Source organism: Festucalex cinctus, chromosome 17 (genome assembly GCF_051991245.1).
Source record: "Festucalex cinctus isolate MCC-2025b chromosome 17, RoL_Fcin_1.0, whole genome shotgun sequence".
In the NCBI taxonomy this organism is placed as follows: domain Eukaryota; kingdom Metazoa; phylum Chordata; class Actinopteri; order Syngnathiformes; family Syngnathidae; genus Festucalex; species Festucalex cinctus.
In genome coordinates this window covers 3,727,616-3,754,838 of record NC_135427.1, presented here as the reverse complement: position 1 = coordinate 3,754,838, position 27,223 = coordinate 3,727,616, and the positions used below count along the sequence as shown (strand labels likewise).

General features: G+C 41.4%; 1 protein-coding gene across 50 annotated transcripts in view; it reads left to right on the top strand.

The window, feature by feature from the left end:
- LOC144004996 (ankyrin-3-like) overlaps positions 1-27,223 on the top strand; it is an 83,282-nt gene that overhangs the window by 38,268 nt on the left and 17,791 nt on the right. For 11 of the 50 annotated variants that reach the window (XM_077502789.1, XM_077502782.1, XM_077502773.1 and 8 more), the window contains 24 exons: positions 95-193; positions 1,124-1,219; positions 1,499-1,571; positions 1,741-1,800; positions 3,811-3,846; positions 5,927-6,050; positions 8,360-8,371; positions 8,613-8,651; positions 10,180-10,267; positions 10,442-10,483; positions 10,710-10,816; positions 12,375-12,407; positions 12,926-13,150; positions 14,524-14,622; positions 16,720-16,874; positions 16,952-17,163; positions 17,253-17,460; positions 17,576-17,672; positions 17,746-17,974; positions 18,170-18,295; positions 18,817-18,939; positions 19,431-19,457; positions 19,845-19,926; positions 20,999-26,884. In XM_077502789.1, the coding sequence (XP_077358915.1) occupies positions 95-193; positions 1,124-1,219; positions 1,499-1,571; positions 1,741-1,800; positions 3,811-3,846; positions 5,927-6,050; positions 8,360-8,371; positions 8,613-8,651; positions 10,180-10,267; positions 10,442-10,483; positions 10,710-10,816; positions 12,375-12,407; positions 12,926-13,150; positions 14,524-14,622; positions 16,720-16,874; positions 16,952-17,163; positions 17,253-17,460; positions 17,576-17,672; positions 17,746-17,974; positions 18,170-18,295; positions 18,817-18,939; positions 19,431-19,457; positions 19,845-19,926; positions 20,999-26,884 (8,278 nt within the window). Of the gene's footprint in view, positions 1-94; positions 194-1,123; positions 1,220-1,498; positions 1,572-1,740; positions 1,801-3,810; positions 3,847-5,926; positions 6,051-8,359; positions 8,372-8,612; positions 8,652-10,164; positions 10,268-10,441; positions 10,484-10,709; positions 10,817-12,374; positions 12,408-12,925; positions 13,151-14,523; positions 14,623-16,719; positions 16,875-16,951; positions 17,164-17,252; positions 17,461-17,575; positions 17,673-17,745; positions 17,975-18,169; positions 18,296-18,816; positions 18,940-19,430; positions 19,458-19,844; positions 19,927-20,998; positions 26,885-27,223 lie in introns of all 50 variants that reach the window. The other 39 variants (XM_077502805.1, XM_077502804.1, XM_077502822.1 and 36 more) reach the window with 35 other exon arrangements.

Below are 27,223 nucleotides of genomic sequence, written 5' to 3'. Positions count from 1 at the left end.
TTTGACTGGCTGGCTGCCTTGATGGACTTTTATTTGATTATTTTCTTCCACTCCAGTATGGGATTTTTTTATTTTTTTTTTCGGTCTCCCACAGAACGGCTACACTGCTCTTCATCAGGCTGCCCAGCAAGGACATACGCACATTATCAATCTACTTTTGCATAATGGGGCGTCACCTAACGAGCTCACCACGGTAAATACACACACACTGTACCTATATGGGTTTGTTTTTTCGCAATATGGAAAAATTCAGGAAGGTTGTAGGGCAGAAAATTACCGTTAAGTAGCTCGTCTAGTTGGGTCATTATTTATGTATTTATTTATTTATTTATGTATTTATTTGTCTTTGCAGTTATATTACAGGCAGAACACAGCAGGTTGAGAAAACTAAAAAATTTTTTTTTTTTTTTTTTTTTGGTACTCGATGACAACCTCAGCTATGTTAAAACAATACAATCAATTTTAGTGAGTCAAAATTTTTTTTGAAAAATACGTATTTAAAATACGCCAACCTTTTGAACAATTAAAACTCGAGAAAAAATATTTTTAAAATGTGCAACAAATTCTAAGTGGGCCTTTTCTTATTTTTATTATATGCAGTATTTTATGACATATTTTTATAACTATTTTTAGAATAGTTTTTGTAAATGTCTTCATCTTGTTATTCTTACTTACTTTAGCAAATTGAATTTTAACCACAAACAAGAATTATTATTATTATTTATATATTTAATATTATTTTTTTATTAATTTATTTATTGAATATAAAATTCAGGATTTTTTTTTTGTGCATTATTTTCTTTATTTTTTCAATTCCTTTCTTTTCTTTTTAAAAAAAAAAATGCTTGAGCAGTATTATATTTGTAGTTGAACAACAAATTCATATGTAGGTGTTCTTTTGCTTTGCTTGTTTGTTTCTTTTTATTGTATATTTTTAAATACACTTTAAGGGATACTTCACTTATTACCCCATTATAGCAATAAAAAGATAATATTTTGTCTATAATTAATTTGATACTTTCATTATTTTTCACTTGCAATTATTAAAAACGCATTTTGTAACTGACTGAAAATGAAATCACCAGGAGGGACTTTATACATCATTTTTTTTCTTTCTATGCAGAATGGAAACAGCGCTCTGTCCATCGCTAGGAGGTTGGGCTACATCTCCGTGGTGGACACGCTCAAGGTGGTCACGGAGGAGACGCTGACCACGCAGGTAAATTTTGCTCCAAAAATTATTTACTACAATAATGTATACCTAAACTTTAATGTATCCACCTGTTCCCTGTTTTTCTAAAAAAAAAAAAAAGCACAACTATGCAGAAGCAAATTTTCCCTCTCAGTCTTTGCATGTTTTTGCTGGTCTACCATGTGTAGGAGTTGATAATTGACTATTTTGTTTAGATAAGAGCAGGAAGCACACGGTCAGGGAGTGCATACGTTCAGCTTGCATATGCCCAGTTTGACGCCGGGGATATTTTTGTCGTTTGTGCAGACGGTCACAGAGAAGCATAAGATGAACGTTCCGGAGACCATGAACGAGGTGCTGGACATGTCGGACGATGACGGTAAGTCGTCTGTATTTTGGATCAAACTTCATCCCGGTCAATTTTCTTTTTGTGTCATGCAACTTGAGCTCTTTCTTTTTATTTTACGCCATATTTTGTACATGAATTGTTTCCTTGACTTCATCTCCATATTTCTTCTTTAACTCTTGCCTTCATCCCCATCACACAGCCTGTAAGGCCAATGCTCCCGAAATGAACACAGAGGACTATATGTCCGATGGTGATGAAGGTACTTGTCATCTTTTCATCCTTTTTATTATTATTTTTTATTATCTGTTATCCTATCATCCATTTTTTCCTTTTTTCCTACTTTTTATTGCTTCATTTAAACTGGATTTCTTGTGGAAAAGGGGCATTTTAATTATTTACAGGTAGTTCTGTCGTCGCTGCCGGCAGTATTGGATGTGCTTTGAATGATAGAGGATGCAAAACAAAAGTAAAAAAAATAAAATGATCGATTAAAATCAAATAATAACCCATCTGTTGACGTTACTTCCTTACTTCCATGGATGAAATTTGCTGCTCCCTTTTTTGTTCAAATCATCTTTGAGGGGTCAGAAAAGTCGCTAAATGATCAAGCAGCCCTTGCTGTGTCGCAACACCCTAGCGCCGCCTCTGGTTGTCATGGTAACCACCAGCGATTCCAACCAGAGTGTGACAAGTGACTATTAACTCATTCACTCCCAGGCATTTTTACTGGAGCAACCCCCTTCGCTCCCGGCTGTTTTACTGGATTTTGACTGATTTTGCAAGGCCCACAGAATATTGCATTCTATTGCTATACAACATGGAACCTACAAAAAAAAAGATGAAAGTCTCGTCTTTCATCAGGAAAAATAAATACATTTCTGTCTGTTGCCGTTTTGCAGCAATTAGCATTAGAATATAGCTAAGTTTTATAATTATTCACAAATCTGCTTTAAACAGTGTAGAAAATATGGCCTTGGTTGAGCTCTTATACTCTGCTGCCACCTACTGGCCGTTTTTGTAATAACTTCCATTGCTTCAAGCATTCTCATCAGTTCAGAGGCTACATCAAAGCCTTCTTTATGCTCTAGCATTAAAAAAACAAAACAAAAAAACGTATAAATACGTCTTTGAGACACTTAAAACATTTAAAATAGAACGTATTTATACGTTTTTGGGAGCAAATGAGTTAAATGTGCTGTAACTCTTTCTTTGGTGTGTATTATGTCGGAAAAATGTCACTGAGCTTTTATTAAGATGCCTGGGAACCGTTTGAAATAGTTGAAAATTTGCATTAGATGTCTCCTTTTAAGAGATTCACTCTCATATTTGACAGTGTTTCTATTATCTTTGCTGTTCAGCTGTCTCGCCCCTTCTCTCCGGGGTAGCAAAATGTAGCGAGTCAGCCTTTTCTCTCAGTTGCCATGGAGACAGTCTGCCCGGGGTGTTCGCATGGAGTGGGTGCCCGCGTTTTGCTCACACATTCACTTGATCTATTGTCATTGTCACTTTACACAATCGGGCCAAAGCAAACATGGACGTATCCTCTGCGCGGACCCCCAATCGCCCCAAAAATGTGACGTTGCGAATAAAAAATGATGGGCTAGACATCTCCCCTGCAGCAAATTCAAAGTTGTTTTTGTTTTTGTTTTGTTTTTTTCTTTTATCAGGGGGAAAGCGTCCGTTAGCTGGCTTTTATCTTCGTTTAATTAGCTGACGTCACGGTGGAGGACGCTCCGCCGAATGACAAAACAGAGCTTAACTCATTCACTCGCCGCCATTTTCACAGAAGCAATCCCGTTCGCTCCCGGCTGTTTTACTGGATTTTGACTGATTTTGCAAGGCCCACAGAATATTGTGTTCAATTGCTATAAAAGCACCTACCAAAAGAAAGATTAAAGTCTCTTCTTTCATCAGGAAAAAAAAAGTATGTTTCTATCTGTTTCCGTTTTGCAGCAATTAGCATTAGAAAAGAGCTAAGTTTCATCAGTTTTCACAAATCTATTTAAAATTTTAAGTAATTTAGCTTTTTTCTAGCTGGTCCTGGTTGATCTCCTTTGCTCTGCTGCCACCTGTTGGCCGTTTGCGTAATAACTACCATTTCTGCAACCGTTCTTTGCAGTTGAGAGGCATCAAAGCCTTCTGTATGCGCTAGCATAAAAAAAACAAAAACGTATAAATACGTCTTTGGGACACTTACATAAAAAACGTATTTACATGTTATTGGGAGCAAATGAGTTAAGATGGCGTGTTTGTGCTTTTGTTCAAACAGAGATGGATTGTGGAAATATCTGCATCAGCTATTCGTGTAAGTCGTAAAACTAAAACGCCGGGTTTTTATTGCAAGCACTAACCTCAAATAACCACAATGTAGTTATGTGTGTACGCGAGCGCTTTTTCATGTCTAAATTTGGCTGGTGTGTAACTTGCACGCACGCACTCACGCAAGCTTACATAGCGATAGTGAGTAACGCACACACACACACATAGCGCTGCACTTCTAATTCAGGACGTCCAGCGCCCTCCTTGATGTAAACTGTTGGTGTCAGCCTGCCATTAATGTTTTTTTTTTTTTAATAGATTTACACAGTCGCAGACAAAGAAACCATAATATTTTATTTAAAAGATGACATGTCACATACTTCATTTTTTTACATGCAACATCACTTGAAGTGTTTTAACCTTCATTATAAATGCATAAAGGCTAGTTCATTTAAAAGAATTAATTGGCCTGCACATTTTCAAATCATTTTCATAGAGACGTTCGATACCACTTTTTTTCAAACCAATGCCAGTACGAGTCACCGATACCAAGTTCCGAATACTTTTGATACATAAAATTATCCCCCAAAAAACAATGACAGATAATTTTAAAGAATGACTAATATGTCCCAAATTCTCAATATAGCATTATCCTTAAAATTGTGTGAAATTATTGACAATTTTTAAATCTTCAAATTTTCTAGCTTTCTCCAAAAGGGCAGATGATAGTGATATCGGTCGCTGGTATCGGGCCGATGGTATCGGTACTCGCCCTTCCCTAATTTCCGTAATTCTGCATATTTGCTTTATGGCTTTTTTTATTTTTATTTTTTTTTATAAACACACCAGTTTTTCTGCTTCCAAACAGGATGTGGATACTGAAACTCAGTAAATTATTATGTACACAAAAACATCGTACATTCCTTGAATTTGTTATTTATTTTTTTAATTTCCACATTTTTAATGGCATTTTTTTCCTCTTTTATTTAGTTTATTTTTAACCCTTTTAATATTATTATTTTTGATTAGGTAAATAAATAAATAAATAAATAAATAAATAAATAAATAAATTACAATGCATGCAACACACAATATTGACTGATATGAAATACTTATTATTAAATTATTAAATGTTATTATACATTTTCAGCCAGATCGCCCAGCTCAAAATTTTTGCATATTGCATTTACATGTACCTTTTTATTTTTTTTATTTTTTATTTTTAACCATATCTTCAAAAAACCAAGTGTGATCCCAAATATTTGCTCACCCGCTCCACCATTTGCTATGTAAAGCAATTTAGCGTTAATTAATTAATGTGGTCTTAATTGGAGCTGTTCCTAGTATGTTAGTGTGCAGTTTACATTATCTTTGTATTGGCATTATTTTTTAGCTGTACCTAAAAATGTGGCTTGGCGAGTGTGCGTGTGTATAAATGCAACTTAATTCATCGAGTTAGTTACAGGCAGACGCTCGCTTAATCAAGTTAGACAACTTCAATGTGAGTCACACCCAGCTGGCTATTTGCGTCCTACACACACACACACACACATAGAGTGGATTATCCTGGAGCAGGGGCGGGTAGGCGGGAGAAAGCGGATCTGTTTTGCGTGATCGAGAGACACAGAGAGAGAGAGAGAGAGAGGAAAAAAAAAAAAAAAGGCGCTGAATGAAGTGCTTCCGAGGCAGAGGTGAGTCACGGTAGATCCCAAAAAGAAAGGCTTGGAATGTCACCAGATGGGGTCTGTGAAAGTTTAGAGGGGGGGGGGGTATGGCGGGGAAGGGAGGGGTGGGTGGGGGGTGTCCTGCTGCTGGAATGCCGTCCCCCCCCCCCCCCCCCTTTCATTCTCTTTTGCCGGCTTGTGTGCACTTGCTGCCTTCGTCACTTTCCGAGCTCAGCAATGCAACAAGTACACGTCTAACGGTCTCATTTTTTATTTTATTTTTTTTCCTATTAAATATGCCTTAACTGATGTTTGCCGTTTGGTTGCCGTGACGATGTGGACTTCTTTAGGTGTGTGTTGTGCCTCTTATGCGTCATTCCTGGTGACAAAAAAAAAAAATGTCCTCATCTCATATGTTTTTTTTTTTTTTTTTTTTTTTTTTTTTGGGGGGGGGGATGCCAGGTGACGACGCCATGACGGGGGACACGGACAAATACCTGGCGCCCCAGGACCTCAGAGAGCTGGGTGACGACTCGCTGCCGCAGGAGGGTTACATGGGCTTCAGCGTGGGCGCGCGTTCGCAGAGGTGAGAGGCCGCCGGCTGACACACTTCGTTAGGTGCACGCGTGAGGGTCTTAGAGCGAAGACCCCTGTCAAAGGCTTTAATCGGAAGATTTGGGATTTGTAGTCGTATGTGAACACGTGGTTAACTCGCTCTTGTTGCCAAAAGCGTGCTTGCTTCAAGCTGGCATTTCTAGTTCAACTTTATTGTAAAATCTACACGTAAAAATAAATAAATAAATAAATTACCTACTTTAACACGACAATGTCCAACCTAACCAAATTTTGTCTAATGAAAATCCACTAGCCTTAATGCTAGCATATAATGTGAAATGCCATACACAGGCTAATGGAAAGTAGCATAAATGTTACAGTAATAATACTCACAGGCATCTACTGTAATGTCCATACCATATAATTATCTGTTGCAAATGTCTGCTAGCCTAATGCTAATCTTTAACTCTTTGACTGCCAAACGTTATCCAAAAAAAAACCCATGGTGCCAGCCGATTTGGAGCATTTTCACTCATCTTTCAAAACAGACGGAATATTGTGCTGTCTGACGACATAAATATGGTGGATACCATATGAAAGATTGGATTTCATTCTTTCATGAGAAAAAAAATGTTTCTACCTTCTTCTGTTCTTTAGTAATCACCATTTGAAATGAGGTCATTTGAGTGACATAAGCGAAAATAAAAATAAAAAATAATAAAAAAAATAAAAAACAAGCTTTTTGTGAAAAGATCCATTTGACTTTGACACTAATAAGTTTTGTTTAGTGACAAGGCAGCGCTGCACAAGACGTTGCGCTGCCCATTGAGAGAAAAAAAAATAAACGTAAATAACCGTTTTTGGCGGCATTCATTAGGATTTTAGAATACGTCATTAAACGTTTTTGGCAGTCAAAGAGTTAACTCATTTGCTCCCAAAAATGTATAAATATGTTCTATTTTAAATATTACCAGTGTCCCAAAAATGTATTTATACATTTTTGGTTTTTTTTTTAATGCTAGACTAGAGCATACGGAAAGCTTTGATGCAGCCTCTCAACTGCAGATAACGGTTGAAGCAATGATATTTATTTAAAAAAAAGGCCAGCAGGTGGCAACAGAGTATAAGAGATCAACCAGGGCCATGTTGCAAAAAAAAAACTTTTCCCCACTGTTTTAAACAGATTTATGAATAATGATGAAACTTAGCTATATTCTAATGCTAATTGCTGCAAAACGGAAACAGATAGAAACGTACCTTTTTTTTTTTTTTTTTTTTGTACAGCATAATATTCAGTGGGCCTTGCAAAATAATCAAAATCCAGTAAAACAGCCGGCAGCGAACGGGATTGCTTCTGTGAAAATGGCTGGGAGTGAATGAGTTAATGTAAAATGACATGAACAGGCCCAAGCAAAGTAGCATAGATTTAAACTTAAAAACAATTGCTACTTCAACACACAGAGCAGCAAAACCTATTAGGTGGGTTGTTAATTACTTTGCATCTGTTCACGTAGACTGCACAAAACTTGGTACCACATAAGTACACTTGTTTTTCTTTTAAAATAAATTTATCCCATATTGTGAGGTCACACTTTTATATAGGTCAGAGTTTGTGTGTTTGGAAAAATATTTAAAATCTAAAACATGGACCAAAATATTATCTGTCTTGAATATTCATGACATTTTGTCTCATAAATTCAGAAGACAGTTAAAAAAAAATAAAAAATCAATTATTACAAGTTGAATGGTTCATACAGAAATTCTATCATGTCATCTCTGACAGGGCACAGTTAATTGATTTGATTGATTCAATTTTATTGCTCTGTAAATAATTTTTAGCGGCATCCTCGCTGGCATGCACTACTTTGCATTGATAAAATGGTTGCCAACAGAGGAGGCACATTTACCAAAAAAAAAAAAAGAACAAAAAAGGCAGCTTGATACCATCCAAACGTGATGACAAGTCGCCCCCATTCACTCGCGGATCCACTGACCATATTTCAAAGGTCAAATGTATTTCTGTTAAAAAAAAAAAAAAAAGAACACTTATGCAACATTGAATGGACGGGTGGGAGGGGTCGCTGGAATGGTGCGTCATCGAATGTCTGAAGAATGACACACTTTTTGCCTGGCCTCAGGAAATTAAAAGCGTGTTCGATTATATGGCCCTTAGCACATGTAACACAAATTGGGCTAAGTGTTACCAAACAGTTGGAAAAAAACAAACCAAAAAAACAAACCAAGCACGAGCGTGTGCGCGTGTGACCTCATCCCGATCCATCCTGCTTTGTGGCTCATGATTTTGTGTTCTCTCCTTCATGTGCGCTCGATGTGTGTTAGTCCCAAAGTCAGGTAAGGCTGACGGCATGCTGCTGAGGCCCCGCCCAAACCTCCATAAACCCCCCTCTGCAAAAACCCCCCTTCTAACCCCGTCAAGCTAGATGTAGTCTAACGTCCTGGTGTGCCTTAGATTGGCTGACTTGATGATTTGTATCCGTGTTGTTGTTGTATATGTCATCTTCATGTGTTTTGTTGGTGGTGGTAATGTTGTTTGTTGTGATTTTTGTGCTTTTTTTTTTTTTTTTTCATCAAGCTTCCGGGGACCCGAACCTATTTCGCACCAAATCAGGAAGTTATTAAACATTCTGGAATTTGTTGACTTTATATTTATTGTTTATTGAATTTTAATTTTCCCATATTTGTATATATTACTCATTAACAGTAAGGGGTGAAATTTCGGGACAAACCTAAAATGCACTCGAACCTTTTGGCTATGTTTACAAGATATTCCCGACATCACATTTTGCTTTGATGCATGTTTGTCGCCCTGGCAGAGTTGAATGAAGCCCCACTGGCCCGACTCCAGAGTGGGTGACAGTTTTAGGGGGGTGTGGGGGTCAAATGAAGTTTAGAGAAGGTCAAATTAAGTTCAGTTGTGACTGTTTAATCCAAACGCTCTATATCTATATTTTTGTGTGAGTAGTTTATGTGCGCTATATAGGAAAGGATCACACAATTTTTTTATTTTTTTATTTTTTTTGTACTTTATGGGTTTTTATTTGTCATTTTTACCCAATGAATTGTTTGGCAGTCACAGACATTTTTAGTAGGGCTATCAAACGATTATTCAATCAGATAAATCACATCATAGAATTTGGATTTATCACGATTAATCACTTAATTAAAAAGTCTTTTTTTTTTACCACATTTTTTTTGCCCCCCATATTTGAACATTATTTATAGTTATGTTATTTCTTTTGACGTTTAATGTTATGAGGACGTCTTCAACATTTTTTTTTTTGATCCACTGCACGTTCTCATCCTCCTCTTTTTCTATTCAGTTAATTATTTGCATACTGTAATTTAAAATGGGGAAAAATTATGACTGAAATATTCTGAATGTCATACATACTATAATATAATGCTTGTGTTTATATTGCTCAAACACAACCAGTGCTACCTTTAACGTAACCATCAGCTGTCAGCTAAAGGTCTGTTTTAATAAATGATTATTGCAATATTTTTTTTTTATTATTAATTCGTGAACGCTTTAACTTTGACAGCACTAATTTTTAGTGACAAAAAAAAAGTATAGGTGCATTACGGTGAACGTTTACATCACAAATTTGGATGAAATTAGTTACGTTGCTATGGTGACAACGGTTTTGCTGAGTCATCATTTGGCTTGTGGAGAAAAAAAACAAAACTGTCTGATATATTCACACGTATGATGTCCCTCATCTGCTTCTCTTTCATACATTGCATCACTTCATTCAAGTGCTGCTATAAACTTTTCCTTGTTTGCTGTGGTTTGGGGTCAGAGGGGGCGGGGCCTTTGCAGAGAGCCACAAGAAAAAACCTCCATTAGTTGTTTTTGATTCAAATATTGTGTAGTTTTTGTCAGATAGTTCTCTCATCCCAGTGAATGTAGTTGTTGGAAAGTATTTTTTTTAATTTTTTTTATGGTGGTTCTGGTTCCTGGAAGCTGCATGCATTTAATGTGATTTTTTTTTTCCCCCCCTCCCCTTTCTGTTCACTTTCCCAATGGTCCCCTCCCTTCCTACTCACCTGCTCCCTCCCTCGTCATTACGGCTGTTGTCTTGGTAACCCGTGAACCTGCGCACCTCTCCAACCCCGCGCCCAAGTCTGCGTTCCTTCAGTTCTGACAGGTCCAACACGCTCAACCGCAGCTCCTTCACCAGGGACAGCATGATGATTGAAGAGATGTTGGCGCCCAGCAAGGACATGGTACGTACTTTTGGCACTTTTGTGACATTTATTGGGGGGGGGTCCAAAAGCAACTGATCCCGATATCATCACAATTTACGTGAAAGAAGGAATGAGATGAACGACATGCTCTAGTTAGCATTTTTGCTAACATAAGGGCTAACAACCTGTCTGCCCCCCCCCACGCTGCCGCAGATGCTCTGTAAGGAAAAGTCTTTCACGGTAGAACACAACAAGGTAGATGGTGACTCACTTTATTCTTGTTTAGTCGCCTTTTTACTTTCATTTTGGTTTTTGTTGACATCATGGATTGCCACCCCAGATGCTTGTTGCACATACTGAGATACGTTACAAGACATAGCGATGCCATTTTGTTCGTTTTTATGTCAAGCGCACGATTCTCGGTACTTTGACGTCATTTTCAAACTTTCTTGGATGTAACCTTACCGTGTGGTCTGGGCAGCATTTGGCGGTGGCCAAAGACTGCGACAACGACTCGCTGAGGAGATACAGCTGGACGCCAGACGCCATGGACAACGTCAACCTCGTCTCCTCGCCAATCCACTCCGGGTAAGTGAAGCGGTAGACTTTCCTCACATCTAATAACATGGAATGGATGGTAAAATTGTATTTTTACGAGCTTTTTTTTTCCCTCTGAAACAAGTTAAAGTGACATTTAAAATGAAACAAAAATTGCTAGCTGCATTGTCCAACAAATTAAAAAATATGAACTAAGATCATAGAATAAAATGCAGCACCATATAACAAAGTAAATATTTTGTTAAGAAGAAAGGTGTGACGTTAATGGTTTGTCTTCTTTTTAGGAAAGCACAATGTGAGTAATAGTTTTTTTTTTTTTGGTCGAAAAGTGCAAAATGAACTTTGAAATTTTTGGGATAGTGCATCTTCAGTAGTTTGTCTTTTTAGGAAATTTCAACATCAATAGTTTGTCTTCTTTTTAGGAAAGCACAATGTGAGTAATAGTTTTTTTTTTTTTTGGTCGAAAAGTGCAAAATGAACTTTGAAATTTTTGGGATAGTGCATCTTCAGTAGTTTGTCTTTTTAGGAAATTTCAACATCAATAGTTTGTCTTCAAGCGGTCAAGAAAATGGATGGATGGATGGATAGTTTGTCTTCTTTTTAGGAAAGTGCAACATCAGTAGTTTCTCTTCTTTTTAAGAAAAGTGCCACTTTAGCAGTTTGTCTTCTTTTTATGAAACATTACTAATTTGTCTTATTTTTTTAAGAAAAGTGCAACATCAGTAGTTTTGCCTTCTTTTTTAGAAAAGTGCAACATCAATAGTTTGTCTTCTTTTTAGCAAACTTCAGCAAATAAGCTTTTTATTAAAAGTGCAACATCAACAGTTTTTTACTTTTAGAAAAAAAAAGAAACCTCAGTACTTTGTGTTCTTTTTAGAAATCTTCATCATCAATAGTTTTACTTCTTTCAGGAAAGCGCAACATCAGTTGTTTGTTTTCTTTTTGTGAAACAATAATTGTGTTTTCTTTTTAATAAAACAATAATTTTGTCTTATTTTTTTAAAGAAAAGTGCAACAATAGTAAGTTTGTCTTCTTTTTAAAAAAGTGCATCATCAATAGTTTGTCTTCTTTTTTTTTAGGAAACGTCAACAAATAATTTATCTTTTTTATTTGTTATTAAAAGTGCAACATCAACAGCTCATCTTATTTTTTTTTTTTAGAAAAGAAGAAACTCAGTAGTCTGCAATTTGCTGTCAACCAGTTCAGGGTGTACCCCACCTACTGCCCGAGGCTGGCTGGGATAGGCTCCAGCACCCCCGCGACCCTTGTGAGGAGTAAGCGGATAAGAAAATGGATGGATGGAGGAACTCAGTAGTTTGTGTTCTTTTTAGAGAACTTCAACATCAATAGTTTTTTTCATTTTAGGAAAGCGCAACATCAGTTGTTTGTCTTCTTTTTATGAACCATCAAGAATTTTCCTTATTTTTTTAGGAAATGTGCAACATCAGTAGTTTGTCTTTTTAGGCGGTGCCACATCAGTAGTTTTCCTTTTATTTAAGAAAGTGCAGTCTCAACGAGAACAAAGTGCAACACCAATATTAAATTTTAGTTTGTGTGACAGAGCTCTGTTGTCGTCCATTCCCGCAGTTTTTCCTCCCCGCTCCCGCAGTACGACAGCAGGTGATGACTGTCTGGCTGTGATTGATTGATTGATGGATTGATTTGTTCCCGTTGTTGTCGGCCGCCGCCACGCGACCCGGATTGTGTCGTTTCCGCTCACCCACCCCCACTCACCCCTCCTCCCTTTGTCCACTCACAGCAGTTTGTTCTCCTCTTACATCGAATGTGTCCTTCCAGACTTTTTTTTGTGAGTTTTTGTGTTTGAAGGACAGATCCCACTGGGTTGCTGTGCTTTGTGACCACGTTAATAACACATTAATAACACGTTAATAACACCTTACGCTGCATACACGGTGTGTTTTTGCCACTAATAACACCTTTGGATACAACTTGGTGGACAGAGCTACAAAAATAGATTGATTTTGTCACAAATACACTTGAGTACACTTGCATGCATCACCACAGCCCAAACAAACATTCGCCTGCCATGTTGGTGGATCACTGCGCACAAACAATCCATAACGCTTCCTGTTCTGTTTCCTCCTCATCGTCTTCCTCTCATCCTTTATTTTCGTCAGGTTCCTGGTGAGCTTCATGGTGGACGCCCGCGGCGGATCCATGCGGGGCAGCCGCCACAACGGCATGCGCATCATCATCCCGCCCAGGAAGTGCACGGCGCCCACGCGCATCACGTGCCGCCTGGTCAAGCGGCACAAGCTGGCGTCGCCGCCCCCCATGGTGGAGGGTGAAGGTCTGGCCAGCCGGCTGGTGGAGGTGGGCCCGGCCGGAGCGCACTTCCTGGGGTGAGACCTCACGATTTATTTCTCGTTCGCTTTTCAAGGCGCTTTGCTAAGCGGCTTTTGTGCATTTTGCTTTGACGACATCTTCCGTCCGCTTCCTGCCCGCCGCCATTTTCAGCCATCTGCGTGTCCATCCAACTGTGTGTTTGTCTCCAAACTTTTGATGGCCCACACCCCCTTTTCTCCCTGCACTTGCCCTCAGAAAAAAAGAGACCAAACAAAGCTCATTTCATGCTGAAATGCATTTTGGGTATTTATTTATTTTGTTTGTCTCGTTGAAAATAATAATATTGTAAATGTACCTCCACTAGTCGAAACACGGTATTCTGAATAATATTGTGTTTGTGGAATATGAATTGAACGGAAAAATATCCCCATTTTCATCCATCTCCTGTGGCGGCCATTTTGCAATATTAATCAGGACATCATGTTTAGACTAGTAGAGATGCACACAACTTATTATTGTTAAGAACATTTTTGACTTGACTTCCCCTTTAAAATTATGAAAAGCTGAGCTTTCGACCTTTTTATTTGGTGGAAAAAAAATCTCTTGAAATTAGAAACTTAACCCAAACTTCAAACCCTAAGATTGAAAATCAAACCCTGACTTGAAACTCTAATTTTGAAACCCTTGCTTGAAGCCCTAATTTGGAACCATAACCCTGACTTAAAACCCCAATTTTGAAACCCCAACCCTTGCTTGAAACCCTTATCCTGGCTTGAAACTCAAACTTAAAACCTCAACCCAGACTTCTTGAATCCCTACTTTGAAAACCCTAATACTGGCTTAAAACCCTAACTTTAAAACTTGATTTACAACTAGAACTGTCTTTCAACCCTGTCAAACCCAACCCTTGCTTGAAACATTGATTTCAAATGTAAACCTGGATTAAGTCCTTTTTAAGCCCTTGTTTGGAATCCCAGACAACCCATACCTGAAATTCTAACTCTTGCTTGAAAACCTCATTTTGAAACCCTACTTCTGTCTTTAACCCTTCCTTTGATATCCTCAGCCAAATTTGAAACTTTAAACCTGGCTTTATCCCGATCCCTGGCTTGAAACCCTTCTTACCATATACCCCTGTCTTGAAACGAATCCGACCAACTCGTGATAAAAATCCAGCAGCCAATCCAACAGGTAATCTTCCTTTGGCCCACAGCATCAGCTGGGATAGACGATTGACAGCAACGTGTCACAAACCAACATAGCGCCGCCTTCCCGCCATTTTGTCACTTTGGACATCTGCTGGAATTTTGTGCCACCAAAGTGCAAAATCTCCCCAACCGCCAATCAAAGTGACATTTCATTAACCGTTCATTAACCTCACACAAATTGTGTTGCGTGTGTGTCTTGTGTGTGTTTGTGTATGACGCAGTAAGCTACATCTCCCCAGAATGCCACCAGCTCTTAATGAAGGCGAGAGCCTGGTTAGCGCAGTGCTCCAGCTGGGACCCCGAGGAACTAGATTTGTTGGGTAGGAACATGAACAAAAAAAAAAAAAAAAAAAAAAAAAAAAAACATAGCATCCGTAACCCGATAAATCTCCGCTCGTCCCCACACCCGCCACCCCAGTCCCAACACGGCAGGCTGTTGCCTCATGCTGATTGGTGATGATTGTTTCACACATCTGCCTTGAATTTCAGTTCAAAACATGACATGATGCTAGCGGGTCAGCGTGTAGTTTTTGGAAGAATTTGGTGATCAGAAAATCTTCATTCCTAATTTGACCTGAAACAAGTTTTGAGAGGGTCAAATTACGTTCACCTGTAGAGGTTATAGCACATTTTAGATTCATCCTAAAAAATTCCCCCGAAAAGCAACTTTCCCTCACTTTTAGTGCGTATGGGTCACATACCAACTCAGGCACATCTTAGCTGTGTCCCAATACTTTGGACCATATACACCTTATAAAATTCTATTCCAAGTACATTCTTCCTAAAACTACATCTTGTAGCTTGGAATCCATGCAGTTACTTTTGAGTATTTTCATTGCCAGGTCATTATTGTTTTATTTTGGCAAGGCCTATGACATCACTGGTCTCGATTGGCTTGTTTTGGGCTGGACTGCACTTTTTTTTTGGGCATGTGACTTTTGTTTCAGGGATTGGCTTGACTCTTTGGATGGTTTTCCATCAAGGGACATTAAGCTTCTGATGAATGGAGATAATGTCCACTTCCTGTGTAAATACTTTGGATGGGATGAAAGGGGAAAAAAAAATCATCGTGATTGCGATGTGATTAAGAGCTCACGCGACACAACTATGACACATGTCGAGTAAATTTAATTCTTGGGGCGATTTACCGAAGAGAAGATCAAAGAACCCTCCAGTGGCCACTCTGCTCTTCTGTTTCTCGCCGTGACGTTGTCGTCCCGTGGTTTCATGCTTGTCTTGTGCTGTGCGACCATGCTTTGCCTCGCAAAGGTTTCTTCCTCTACGCTCCTTATCTCAGTACAGATTCCGACATCCTGAATGTGCCATTGAATGACAGTAAAGCCCCGTTTCTGCCAAGCGGCTTCCATTTTTGGAGTTTTCGTTTTGAAAAGATGTGATGAGGGGGTATTAAAATAGCAACATGACGAAGTCCATCTTTGTTGAATTAAAACAAAAACAGAAGAAGCACTTCAAACGCCTCTAAAGTCCCCCTTGTCAAATAAATTCAGGAAAATTGTCATGAAAAATGTTCCATTTGCGCAATAGAAGTCAAGTTTTCTGGGCAAGTGGCGCCATGTGAAATGTCACGGCAACGTTGATGCATCCAACCCCTCAGAATTTCGGCCTGTACAAGCTTTTTAGTGGATATTTTTAACTGAGATTTTTTGACCAGATTTTTAACTCATTCACTCCCAGACATTTTCACAGAAGCTGTCCCATTCGCTCCCGGCTGTTTTACTGGATTTTGACTGATTTTGCAAGGCCCACAGAATATTGTGTTCAATTGCTATAAAAGCATGGAACCTACCAAAAGAATGATTAAAGTCTCTTCTTTCATCAGGAAGAAAAAGTATGTTTCTATCTGTTTCCGTTTTGCAGCAATTAGCATTAGAAGAGAGCTAAGTTTCATCAGTTTTCACAAATCTATTCAAAATTTTAAGTAATTTAGCTTTTTTTTCTAGATGGGGGATCTCCTTTGCTCTGCTGCCACCTGCTGGCCGTTTGTGTAATAACTACCATTTGTGCAACCGTTCTTTGTAGTTGAGAGGCTGCATCAAAGCCTTCTGTATGTTCTAGCATTAAAAAAAAAACAAAAAAAACGTATAAATACGTCTTTGGGACACTTAGAACATTAAAACAAACGTATTTATACGTTATTGGGAGTAAATGAGTCAATAGGCTCGCAAAAACATACCCCAAAAAGGCATTGATTTGTTGTGTCAACAGAACTGTAGCGCTTGGTGGAAACGCGGCTTCATCACCCGGCAGAACCACTGTCCATTCACACCCGCACACTGTGGTTCTCTAGTCTGTGTTTTATGTCTCGATGGTAGGGCAAAAAGTTGATGCTACCTGGTGAAAGAGATGAAAGCTTTTTTTCGAATGCCGCTTGAGTCAATATGTGATTTGTTCCCTAGGCCAGTGATAGTGGAGATCCCCCACTTTGGCTCCATGCGAGGGCAAGAACGAGAACTGATCCTCCTGCGAAGCGAGAACGGAGAAACCTGGAAGGAGCATCTGTACGACTGCAAGACCGAGGAGCTCCGGCACCTCCTCAACGGCATGGATGAAGGTCAAGACCTGATTTTATTTTCAAATTTCTAAATAAATATCACTTCATGTCGTTTTGTTTATTTGACGCCATCGTAGAACTGGACAATGCCGAGGAGTTGCAGAGAAAGAGGATCTGCCGCATCATCACCAAAGACTTCCCTCAGTACTTTGCCGTGGTGTCTCGCATCCGGCAGGAAACGCATCAGATGGGACCCGAGGGCGGGACTCTGAGCAGCCGGAGCGTCCCGTTGGTTCAGGCCTCTTTCCCAGAGGGTGCGCTTACCAAAAAGATCAAGGTTGGGCTTCAGGTGAGTAGCAAGAACAGGCAAGTCAGAGGTGGGCGCCTCCAAATTTTACATGCAAAAAAATACCCTGACTGTTGATTCTGGCCTCTCAGGCCCAGCCGGTACCCGACGAGACCGTGAAAAAGATCCTCGGCAACCGTGCGACCTTCAGCCCCATCGTGACGGTGGAGCCCAGGCGGAGGAAGTTCCACAAGCCCATCACTATGACGATCCCGGTCCCGCCGCTCTCGGGCGAGGGGCTTTCCAACGGCTACAAAGGAGACTGCACCCCTTGCCTCCGACTTCTCTGCAGCATCACAGGTGAAATGTCACAACTCAGTCACCACGACTGAACTGGGATTTTTGGAAGGCTGCATAACCATAAATTGGAGAAAAGAAAACCCCCTGTGAACTCTGAGAAACCCTTGTCTGGTAGGTGGTACGTCGCCGGCACAGTGGGAAGACATCACCGGCACAACTCCCCTCACCTTCGTCAACGATTGCGTATCCTTCACAACCAACGTTTCAGCACGGTGAGGAGCCTTGAATTCTTCTCGCACGTATCAAGTCTTACATCTTGGATGCTTATTGGGTGTTTCTGAGCAGGTTCTGGCTGGCTGATTGCCATCAAGTCCCAGAAACGGTGGGCTTGGCCTCGCAGCTGTACAGGGAGCTGATCTGTGTTCCCTACATGGCCAAGTTCGTGGTGTTCGCCAAGATGAATGACCCGGTGGAGTCCAGGTTGAGGTGCTTCTGTATGACTGACGACAAGGTGGACAAGACCCTGGAGCAGCAGGAGAACTTTGAGGAGGTGGCCAGGAGCAAAGACATTGAGGTGCTTATTCTTGATCAAACATTTCAACCTCTTTAGAAGATCCTTGTATGTTTGGACTGGTGAAATTTAGCTTTAGAAAGTCATCAGGGCCAGCCCAGTAAAAATTTATCTTTGACGTCAATAGCCGTCAATGGCAGTGAATGTGTTAAGTATTTAAATTGTAATTGTTGTTCTGGCTGGTTTGTGTGTGCTCAGGTGCTGGAGGGTCGGCCCATTTACGTGGATTGCTACGGCAACTTGGCTCCTCTGACCAAAAGCGGTCAGCAGTTGGTTCTCAACTTCTATGCCTTCAAAGAAAACCGCTTGCCCTTCTGTGTCAAGGTACCGCACACACACCATCATGTTTTTTTTTTATATTTTTAAAAAAGAAACAGGAACTAACCTAATTGCCTCTATCATCGATCGACCCGCTAACCTTGAACCGCGATCTGTGCAATCAATCTTGCATGGTTTGCCGCTTGGTTAAACTCCTCTTCCTGTGTGTGAACCAGTTCATCACAATCGAGCGAATTAGGACATGCATTGTAGGGCGAAGGAAAAGTAAGACAACAAACCATTCCATGAGTTATTGTTAGTACAGGAAAGTCAATCTACATCATTTTAGCGATGACCAGTTGTGGGAGTAAGACACGTTTGTTCCATCCATCTATTCTTTGTACTACTAAGCCTCACTAAAAGTTCCAACTGAATTTCAAACCTTCAGATCCAGATATTGGTTTAGTAAGTCAGTCGTCACACAATCTTATTATGTCAGACATGTATTAGCCTCAGTTTCTTGCGTAATATAGCCATACTAACCTGCAGGACAAACATAAAGAAGCCATTTCCCGCCATCACCGCAGGTACGAGACCCCAGTCAGGAGCCGTGCGGCCGCCTGACCTTCCTCAAAGAGTGCAAGAGCACAAAAGGCCGGCCTCAAACGGCCGTGTGCAACTTGAACATCACGCTGCCCGCCGCCAAAAAGGTAAGGCGCAAGTGACCCTTTTGTGTCGTCACTTCCATGACCATCCTCACCGTCAGGGAAGTAGCAGCGCTAGGCCAAAAGTCGGACGAAGACGTTGTGTCTTTTATCTGTTTAAGGCTTATTTCAGTGTCTATTGGTTCTTTATTGTACGCCGTGGTTGCTTGTCATTGGCTGTTTTGTTTTCATTTGGATGCTTTTTGGCTAAGGGCTTTTTTTTTTTTCAAAATTGTTTTTTTTTACTTTGCTATCAGGCTGGCTTGTTTTTGTGGCTTGACTTGATTGATGTTCTTGCATTTTCTCATGGTGCTTTTTGATTTACTGTTGGTTTTGTTAACTTTTTCTTTGCTGCATTTGCCACAGTGGCTTCTGGGGCTTCTGTAAATCACTCTCTTTTTTTTTTTTTCACACCCTGATGTTTCTCCCCCCCCCCCCCTCCCTTCCTGCTTTCCATTATGTTACTCCTCTCCCCTGCAATGCATCTTGGGAACCAGGAAATGGAATCAGATGCCGAGGATGAGGTAAACTACACCCCCTCCCCCCACCATGCGCCAACCTCTGCTAGATCTGCTTAGCGTATAGGCTTACTCTCGCCGCTGCCCCAAGGGAAATGTAACACTTTCCCTTGCTCAAAGTGCTGACTTTTGCATGATATCATATAGATACTTGCTTTTAATCCAATGTAATACCTTTAAGATTACATACTGGTCTTTAAAGCCTCGAAATTGGTTCACCTTTTCAATTGTATGCTCTCCAAAACTACATCTTTCTATCCGGGCAAAGCCGATGTCAAATTAGCTGTTAAATAAGATTGTGTTTTAAAAGATCTTGCTCCAATTGGCTGCAGCCGAGGATTTTAGCGCTGCGTTCACCTGATAGCCAACTTGTGTTGTTTGCTATTGTTGCAGACTGAAAAGCCCGAGCGACGTCATACCTTTGCATCGCTAGCCTTACGTAAGCGCTACAGCTATCTGGCCGAGCCTGCACTGAGTGAGTTTTGTCATTTTCACTAACGACAACAACAACAACAACAACAAAATGTTTTCGCTCGTAATGATTATCATGATTCATTTTGTCCAAGGCGTTGTAGTAAATGAACATTTCTCTTCCTGACACAACATGCACTGTCCACATGCTTGTTTACGACATGGTACATCTTTTTTTTTTTTCATTTTTGCATGAATGGTTTTGGAACTGTTTTGCAGTGCTTGCCCACGTTGTTGTGAGTTCTTGGCTTTGGTTGTTTTAAAATTCAGCAACATCATAATCTTTCTTTGTTTGGCCAACTGCCTCAATGTTACGGGTATTTTAAAAGGGGTGGCCAAAGAAAGATTTGCTTTACTTTTGATTTGTCCCATTTGAATTTTCAGCTCTTTATGGTGTTGTGGGATTTCTTTTTTTTTGTGGGACAGCCATGCATGTGAGGAGGAGGTCTTGAGTTTGGCTGGTTTTCTTTGGTCTCCGCTTGTCATCATCTTTTTATTGGCTGTGCATGACAAAATGGACCAAACTTCAGTGTTGGAGGACACATCTTGTCATGAACAAAAGGCAAAGGGCTTGTTTGACCTGTTATTAAGGGTAATGTTGGGACCGAACAGATAAAAGGCACTTTTAAAGTGGTTTGGAATTAAATGCAGAATCCATATGCTGTTGTTAGAACATCTCATGTCCAAAAAGAGGAGCTGCTTTTGTCGTAATCCTGGTGCATTTGTTCCGCTGTGTTTATGTTGCCAATTCAGTGCCATTGTCTTTGTTTTTTACTTTGCTGCTTTCTAATTTCAATCATCCATTTTGTTGTGGTTGTCAGTGTTTGAGAGATCAACATCTGAAGACACTTTTAATTAAGTCCATCATCAATAAATACTAAAATATGTGAGCATTTCATGAAACTGCTGTTTGTTGATCCTTTAATAACAGAACTGCTTCACTGACCAACTCTCCCTCCTGATCTCTTCTTCTTCTGCATCTTCTTTTCTTTTCCCATTTTTGTCGACTACTCCACATCCTTTTGATTTCTTTTCCCATTACTTCTCCATCATTGTTTCTCCGCATTCCGCTGAAGAAACAGCAGTTGAGCGAAGCGCACCAGCCACAAGAGCACTGCCTGCTGGTCACCCTCACAAACCTGTCTTTCCAACCAGACCTTACCCCCCATGGTCGACTGCTCCTCTTACCGTCCCTGGCCAAGCAAGGCTCGGCGGAGTGGGCGGTTCCGTCATCGCTGCCGATTCACCGGCCAGCTCAGCAGCTACTTCTCCACTGAAATCTGCCTGGCCCTTCTCCCCATCACCTGCATGTTCCTCTCCAATCAGAGCCAGCATGGGAGCTCCATTGCAAGCACCCAACCTGACGTCCCCCAACATACATCCTTCGTCCCCTGTGAGATCTTACAGGACTATACCATCACCCATTAAAACAGTTGTCCAGCAGGGTCAGTATCCTGTGCAGGCCTCTGCCAGCTTGGTGTCCTCCAGAAGTCCATGTAAACCTGCCACAGATCCTGCTTCGATGAAAAGTCTTTCTTCGCCGTACGCGTCAAGGACCTCTCCAATTCACTCCGTTCCCAATGGTTACACACCGGATAAGTCCACAGCTGCTCCAGTCTCACCAAAGAAACCATACAGCATCTACAGTTCTAGTATGCCTTTTAAGATAGACACAGCAGCACCAAATCCTCCCTCTACTAAAAGCCTCTCCACCCTATCCTCTTTGAAAACCTCTTCTGATTCAACCTTGTCACCACGAGGAGGGAAAACCTCCTTATCGTCGCCGTCCTCGACGGGGAAGACAACCATTGCGTCGTCGGAATTGTCCATGGTGAACGGGAACGTTTCTCCCGTCAAATATGCGTCGTCCTCATCCACGCCCTCCTCACCTTCTTCCCGGCTCCTGTCAGAGAGGAGTCTTCAAGAGAGAATCCAAGCCACCACCCAGGCAGCGACATCTGGCATAAGTGCCGCTATAAATGAAGCCATTGACTCCTATTCTGCACCAGGCTATGGCACGCTTAAATCACTGTCATCCCCCATTAGATCTGCAACAGCAAGTTCTGCTTACAGTTCTCTGAGATCTGCTGCTGCCTCCTCAGTACCTGCAGTTACCTCAAATACGGTGACTGTACCTGTATACTCTTTGGTCAGCGTCATGCCCGAGGCCCCTGTTAAACCAGGGCCAGGCTCTCTCAAAATGGCGCTTCCTGATTCCCCTCGCACCTTGCCCTCTTCATCCATGTCGTCCTGCGTTACAGCCTCCAAAATTAAGTCCCAGTTGAAATCGCCCCCCTACATCACACCACCCATCATTCATCACGCCGCTGCCTCCAACCAGGAGATACTAAAAGATGTAGCAGACATGAAAGAAGACCTGATGAGAATGACAGCCATCTTACAGACAGACACACAGACAGCCGCTAAAACAGTCCAAACGTCACGCACAAGCACTCCTCGTGAGGCAAAGTTAGAGGATGATGAGCCATACACACTTGTTGAGAAAGTGAAGGAAGATTTAGTGAAGGTGAGCGAGATATTACAGAAGGACATAGCGAATGAAAGTCAGGAGAATGTTGTCGAGGATGGGTGGGAGGAATTTTCCACAGATGAAATTGAAGAAGCCCAAATAAATGCCCTCTCTGACCAGAACACCTTTGGTGAGCGCTCAAATCTGCTTAAGCACCAATCGAATAATGACTTCAATTTGGCTAAAGTGGTAGACTATTTAACTAATGATATTGGGGCTAGCTCCCTCTCCAAAATGGCAGAATTGAAAAGTCGGTATGAGGAGGCGAAAGGGGAAGGTGAAGAGAAACAAAAACGTATTCTGAAGCCTTCTATGACAATACAGGAGCACAAACTGAAAATGCCTCCACCGGTGTCAGGCATGATCAGGTCTCCATCTGAGAAGGACTTAAGCAAACTTGCGGAGTCTTATCAAGGAGGTGACACCATTCTTGAGTCCCCAGAGGAGCTGTCTCATGAGCAGGATAAGAGTCCGCTTTCTGACAGCGGCTTTGAGACTAGGAGCGAGAAGACACCTTCTGCTCCCCAGAGTGCAGAAAGCACAGAACCCAAGCCTTTATTTACTGATACTCCCATCCCTCCCAGTGTTTCTGAGACCAGGTTAGAGGAAGCCTATGTTCAGAGCCTCTCAGATGAGCCTCTCTTAGTGGAAGAGACTGCTTCTGCTCTTCCGTCTGCTGAGTCAGGTGCAGCTTCAGGAAGCTCAGTCGCCTCCACTCAAATGACGATTCCAGAGGAGGACTCAATGAGCATGTGTCTTAAAGAGGAAACTCATATTACCACTACAACCAGAATGGTCTATCATAAGCCTCAGTTCACTGATGCAGCAGAAGGGATTGAGGAAACCATGTCAGTGCGAGACCTCATGAAAGCATTCCAGTCTGGCCGGGACCCATCCAAAGAACTGGCAGACCTATTTGAACACAAAGCTAACCAGGACTCAGTGAAAGGAGATGAACTGTCGCCAAGATTTCTTGACAGGGACGTTAAGTCTAAACCCAAAGTAGAACGGATAATTGAGGTTCATATTGAGAAAGGCCACAGCACAGCAGAGCCAACTGAGGTCTATATCAGGGAAACTAAGAAACACCCTGAGCTCTATGTTTATAAAGGGGAGCGGACCATTAAGGAACTGCTTGATTATGATGACAGCCAGCAGGAAGAGGAGGAACTGATTGCTGAAGAATACCTCCCCACTTTCTTGGAAACATCTCGCGTTAACACACCGGTTTCGCAGGAGGAGGACAGTCGGCCAAGCTCTGCTCAACTGATAGCTGATGATTCCTATAAAGCCCTAAAACTGCTAAGCCAGCATTCCATAGAATACTGTGATGATGAGCTCTCAGAGATCAGAGGAGAGTCCTACAGGTTTGCTGAAAAAATGCTTCTCTCCGAGAAACTAGACGCATCCTCATCACGTTATTCCGACACAGAAGATTCTGCAATGAAGACTGACAGGAACCTAACATCTGAGCAGCAAGATAGCCCCAAAAAGGAGTTTGTATCCAAGTCCTCAAAAGATGGGTCCCCGAAAGCGGGAACATTTTTGCAGAGAGATGAATCGCCACAGTTTGATAAAGTTACAGTCCTCCATTATTCAACTGAACAAGGTAGCCCCAAACATGCAGTCTGGATGAGATTTACTGAGGATAAACATGACAGGAGCAGGGACAAGCTGCTTTATGAGGACAGGGTGGATCAAAGTGTAAAAGAAGCGGAAGAAAAACTCTGTGAGGTTTCCCAGTTCTTCCGTGATAAAACAGAAAAGCTGAACGATGAGCTTCAGTCACCCGAGAGAAGGCCTGTCCGACGAGAACTCAAAGAGCCGAGGTCCTGGCCGAGCTCAGCATGCAGCAGCCCTCAGAAAACTAAGACAGGGGACGAGGCATTCAATAAGACCAAACTCAGGGAGCCTTCCGTGGGTAAAACATTTGGTAGTGTTTTACCTTCTGAAAAGAAAAGCTCTAGCTTGCCAAGCAGTCCTCAGAAAAGCCAACAATCTAAGACCGCTGAGTCTGAGCCCTCCTCTCCTTCCCACATAAAATCAACATCCAAAGTCACTTCTGTGAGGATGAAGTTTGAATCTGAGGCTCAGAAACAATCTCAGTCTAGGTTAAGCAAAACACCCCCTCCGGTTCAGCCAAAACCTTCTGTAAAGAAATTACAGGAGAGCAAACTCCCAGTTTACCAATTTTTTGCTGATAGAAAAACAAAAGTAACTGAGACATCACAGGAGATACCCCAAAATATTAATGAGGACAAAGATGGCACCAAAGTGGCTTTGACATCACCCAAGTCCCCAAAACTATTTTCACATAGAAACGTCCCAAATGTGTCGCTGCAAAGAACATTTTCAGAAAAAGATAGCGATGCTGACAAACATGTCACAAAAAATGTCTCAACTGAGGTTTCAAGAATAGATAGTGATGACCTAATAAATAAAAACTTAAGAAAAAAGTCAGAATCTCAAATTCCGGTAAGAACCACGTCCAGTTATAATGAAAATGACCTGCCTAAGAGACATTCAGTAACAAAACCCTCACAGATTCCAACATTATGTAAAAGTAAAAGCCTTGAAGCAACAGCTACCAAAACAAATGAAAATGTTTCGTTTGAGATCCTTGATAACGCCCCCAAAGATTCAAACTCTAATAACTTACTTAGTTCAAAAGACATTCTGGAAAAAGTCATAACACCTCCAGCTGCTGCAGCAACCAAAGACCATTTCAAAGGCATTAAAACATTACCTGTTTATGTTAGCCTACAGGTTGGCCGCCAGGCTGAAAGGGAAGCTAAAGGGGCACTGCATGCTGTCAAACAGAAGTCTGTTTCTGGACTTGGCCCCCTCAGCCCAGATGATGACACCCTAGAACAGATCTCCTTCATAGATAGCTCAGGGAAAAGCCCCCTTACACCAGAGACCCCCAGCTCCGAGGAGGTCAGCTATGACCTTACCGCAAAAACTCCTGATGGCTTCATGGGTTTGGTGCCAGATAAGCCTAGCCCAATCATGGAAGTATCTGAGGAATTAGAAGAAGATGACCAAGGAGGAACCATCATTTCTTTGAAAGAGACCCCAACTGAAATCAAAACAAGCATCCATGCTGCTCAAGCAGACCTTGCTAATGCTAATATGCAAGAAACGATAATGACTGACAACTATCAGAGATTAGAGAATAGTTCCTTTCTGCAAGAAAGCACAGTCAATGGGTATGATGAAAAAACGGGGCAGGAGGCCTCCAAAGACAAAGGTGTTGCATACATTGAATTTCCTCCACCACCTCCTTTGGACCTCTCAGAAACGTCTGATGCAGATAAGAAAGGTTCTTGCGCGTCGTCGGAAACTGAGACAGAAATGATGGAGGTGAATTTACAGGAAGAACACGAGAAGCTGCTGATTGAACCAATAATACGTATTCAGCCCCCTTCGCCAGTTCCGCCAGAGGTGGACGATAGTCAGTCCAATGGTGAGGACGACAATGATGAAGAGTCAATCTTTCAACCAATTCCCTCTAAGAAATTCACTTTCAAAGCTCCTCGGGAAGAGGATAACCAAAAGGAGAAGGAAAATCAGGCCAAAGTGAAAAAACATGACAAAAATGGAAATGACAAAGAACCTCTGGTTGGAACCAATGGCTCCAATGGTACCAGTGGATCCAATGGCAAGGGAGAGGACTATGAATGTGAACAAAACGGAAACGACCAGTCCATAACAGACTGTTCGTTAGCCACAACAGCTGAATTTTCTCATGACACTGATGCAACAGAGATAGACTCCCTAGATGGGTATGACCTCCAAGATGAGGATGATGGTCTGTACGAACAAGCTGACTTGAAGTCATTAGGCTCGCTGGACAGCAGGCGAGATGTCTGGGCGACGGACACTTTCAGGCCATTAGACCGTTCTTTTCCTCAAACTAAACTAGAAGTTATTGAAGAGGAAAAAATTCCAGAGGAATGTCTAAAGGACCAGAAAGACATACCATCAGATGGTAGGAAACCAAATGACGCTCAAAAAGATAGCGTTGAAATGAATGGACAGAACCTCCCAGCGAAAGAGGGATTTTCAGATACATACTTTAGCTATAAGTTAGAAGAGGAGTTTAACTCTCCTTTTAAGACTGTTGCGACTAAAGGGTTGGACTTTGATCCCTGGCCCAGTAAAGGTGCTGAAGAAGATATTGTCAACATGGGAGGAACGCAGGCGAACAACGGTGAGCCCAAGCCTTTTGGACTAGCAGTCGACGAGCAATCTCAGGCCACCACGCCTGACAGCACCCCTGCTCGCACGCCGACAGATGATAGCACACCGACGAGTGAGCCCAATCCCTTCCCGTTCCACGAGGGAAAGATGTTTGAGATGACGCGCAGTGGTGCGATTGACATGAGCAAGAGGGACATGGTGGAGGAGAGGCTCCAGTTTTTTCAAATTGGTGAGCATTCCTACTCCGCGGGCAGGTACAGGGTCAGGGACACAGAGGTAGACAACAGTGATCAAGACCCCATGTGTATCCCTGTAGTTGTCCCTCCGGTCCCTGTACAGGCGACTACTGTCCAGCTAGAAATAGCAAACACTGCTGGCAGAGACACAACCGACAACATCAAATTCACTACGTTTAGAACAGGACTAAACTTGTCACCTGATAAAACAACTGATAGTCATTCTGATTGTCCAAGCACTTTAGATGATTTTGATATAATAGCTTCAGGTTCAAATTTAGATATTGAAAACTATGCAAATTGCTCAAATTATCTCACAGATTATTTCATGA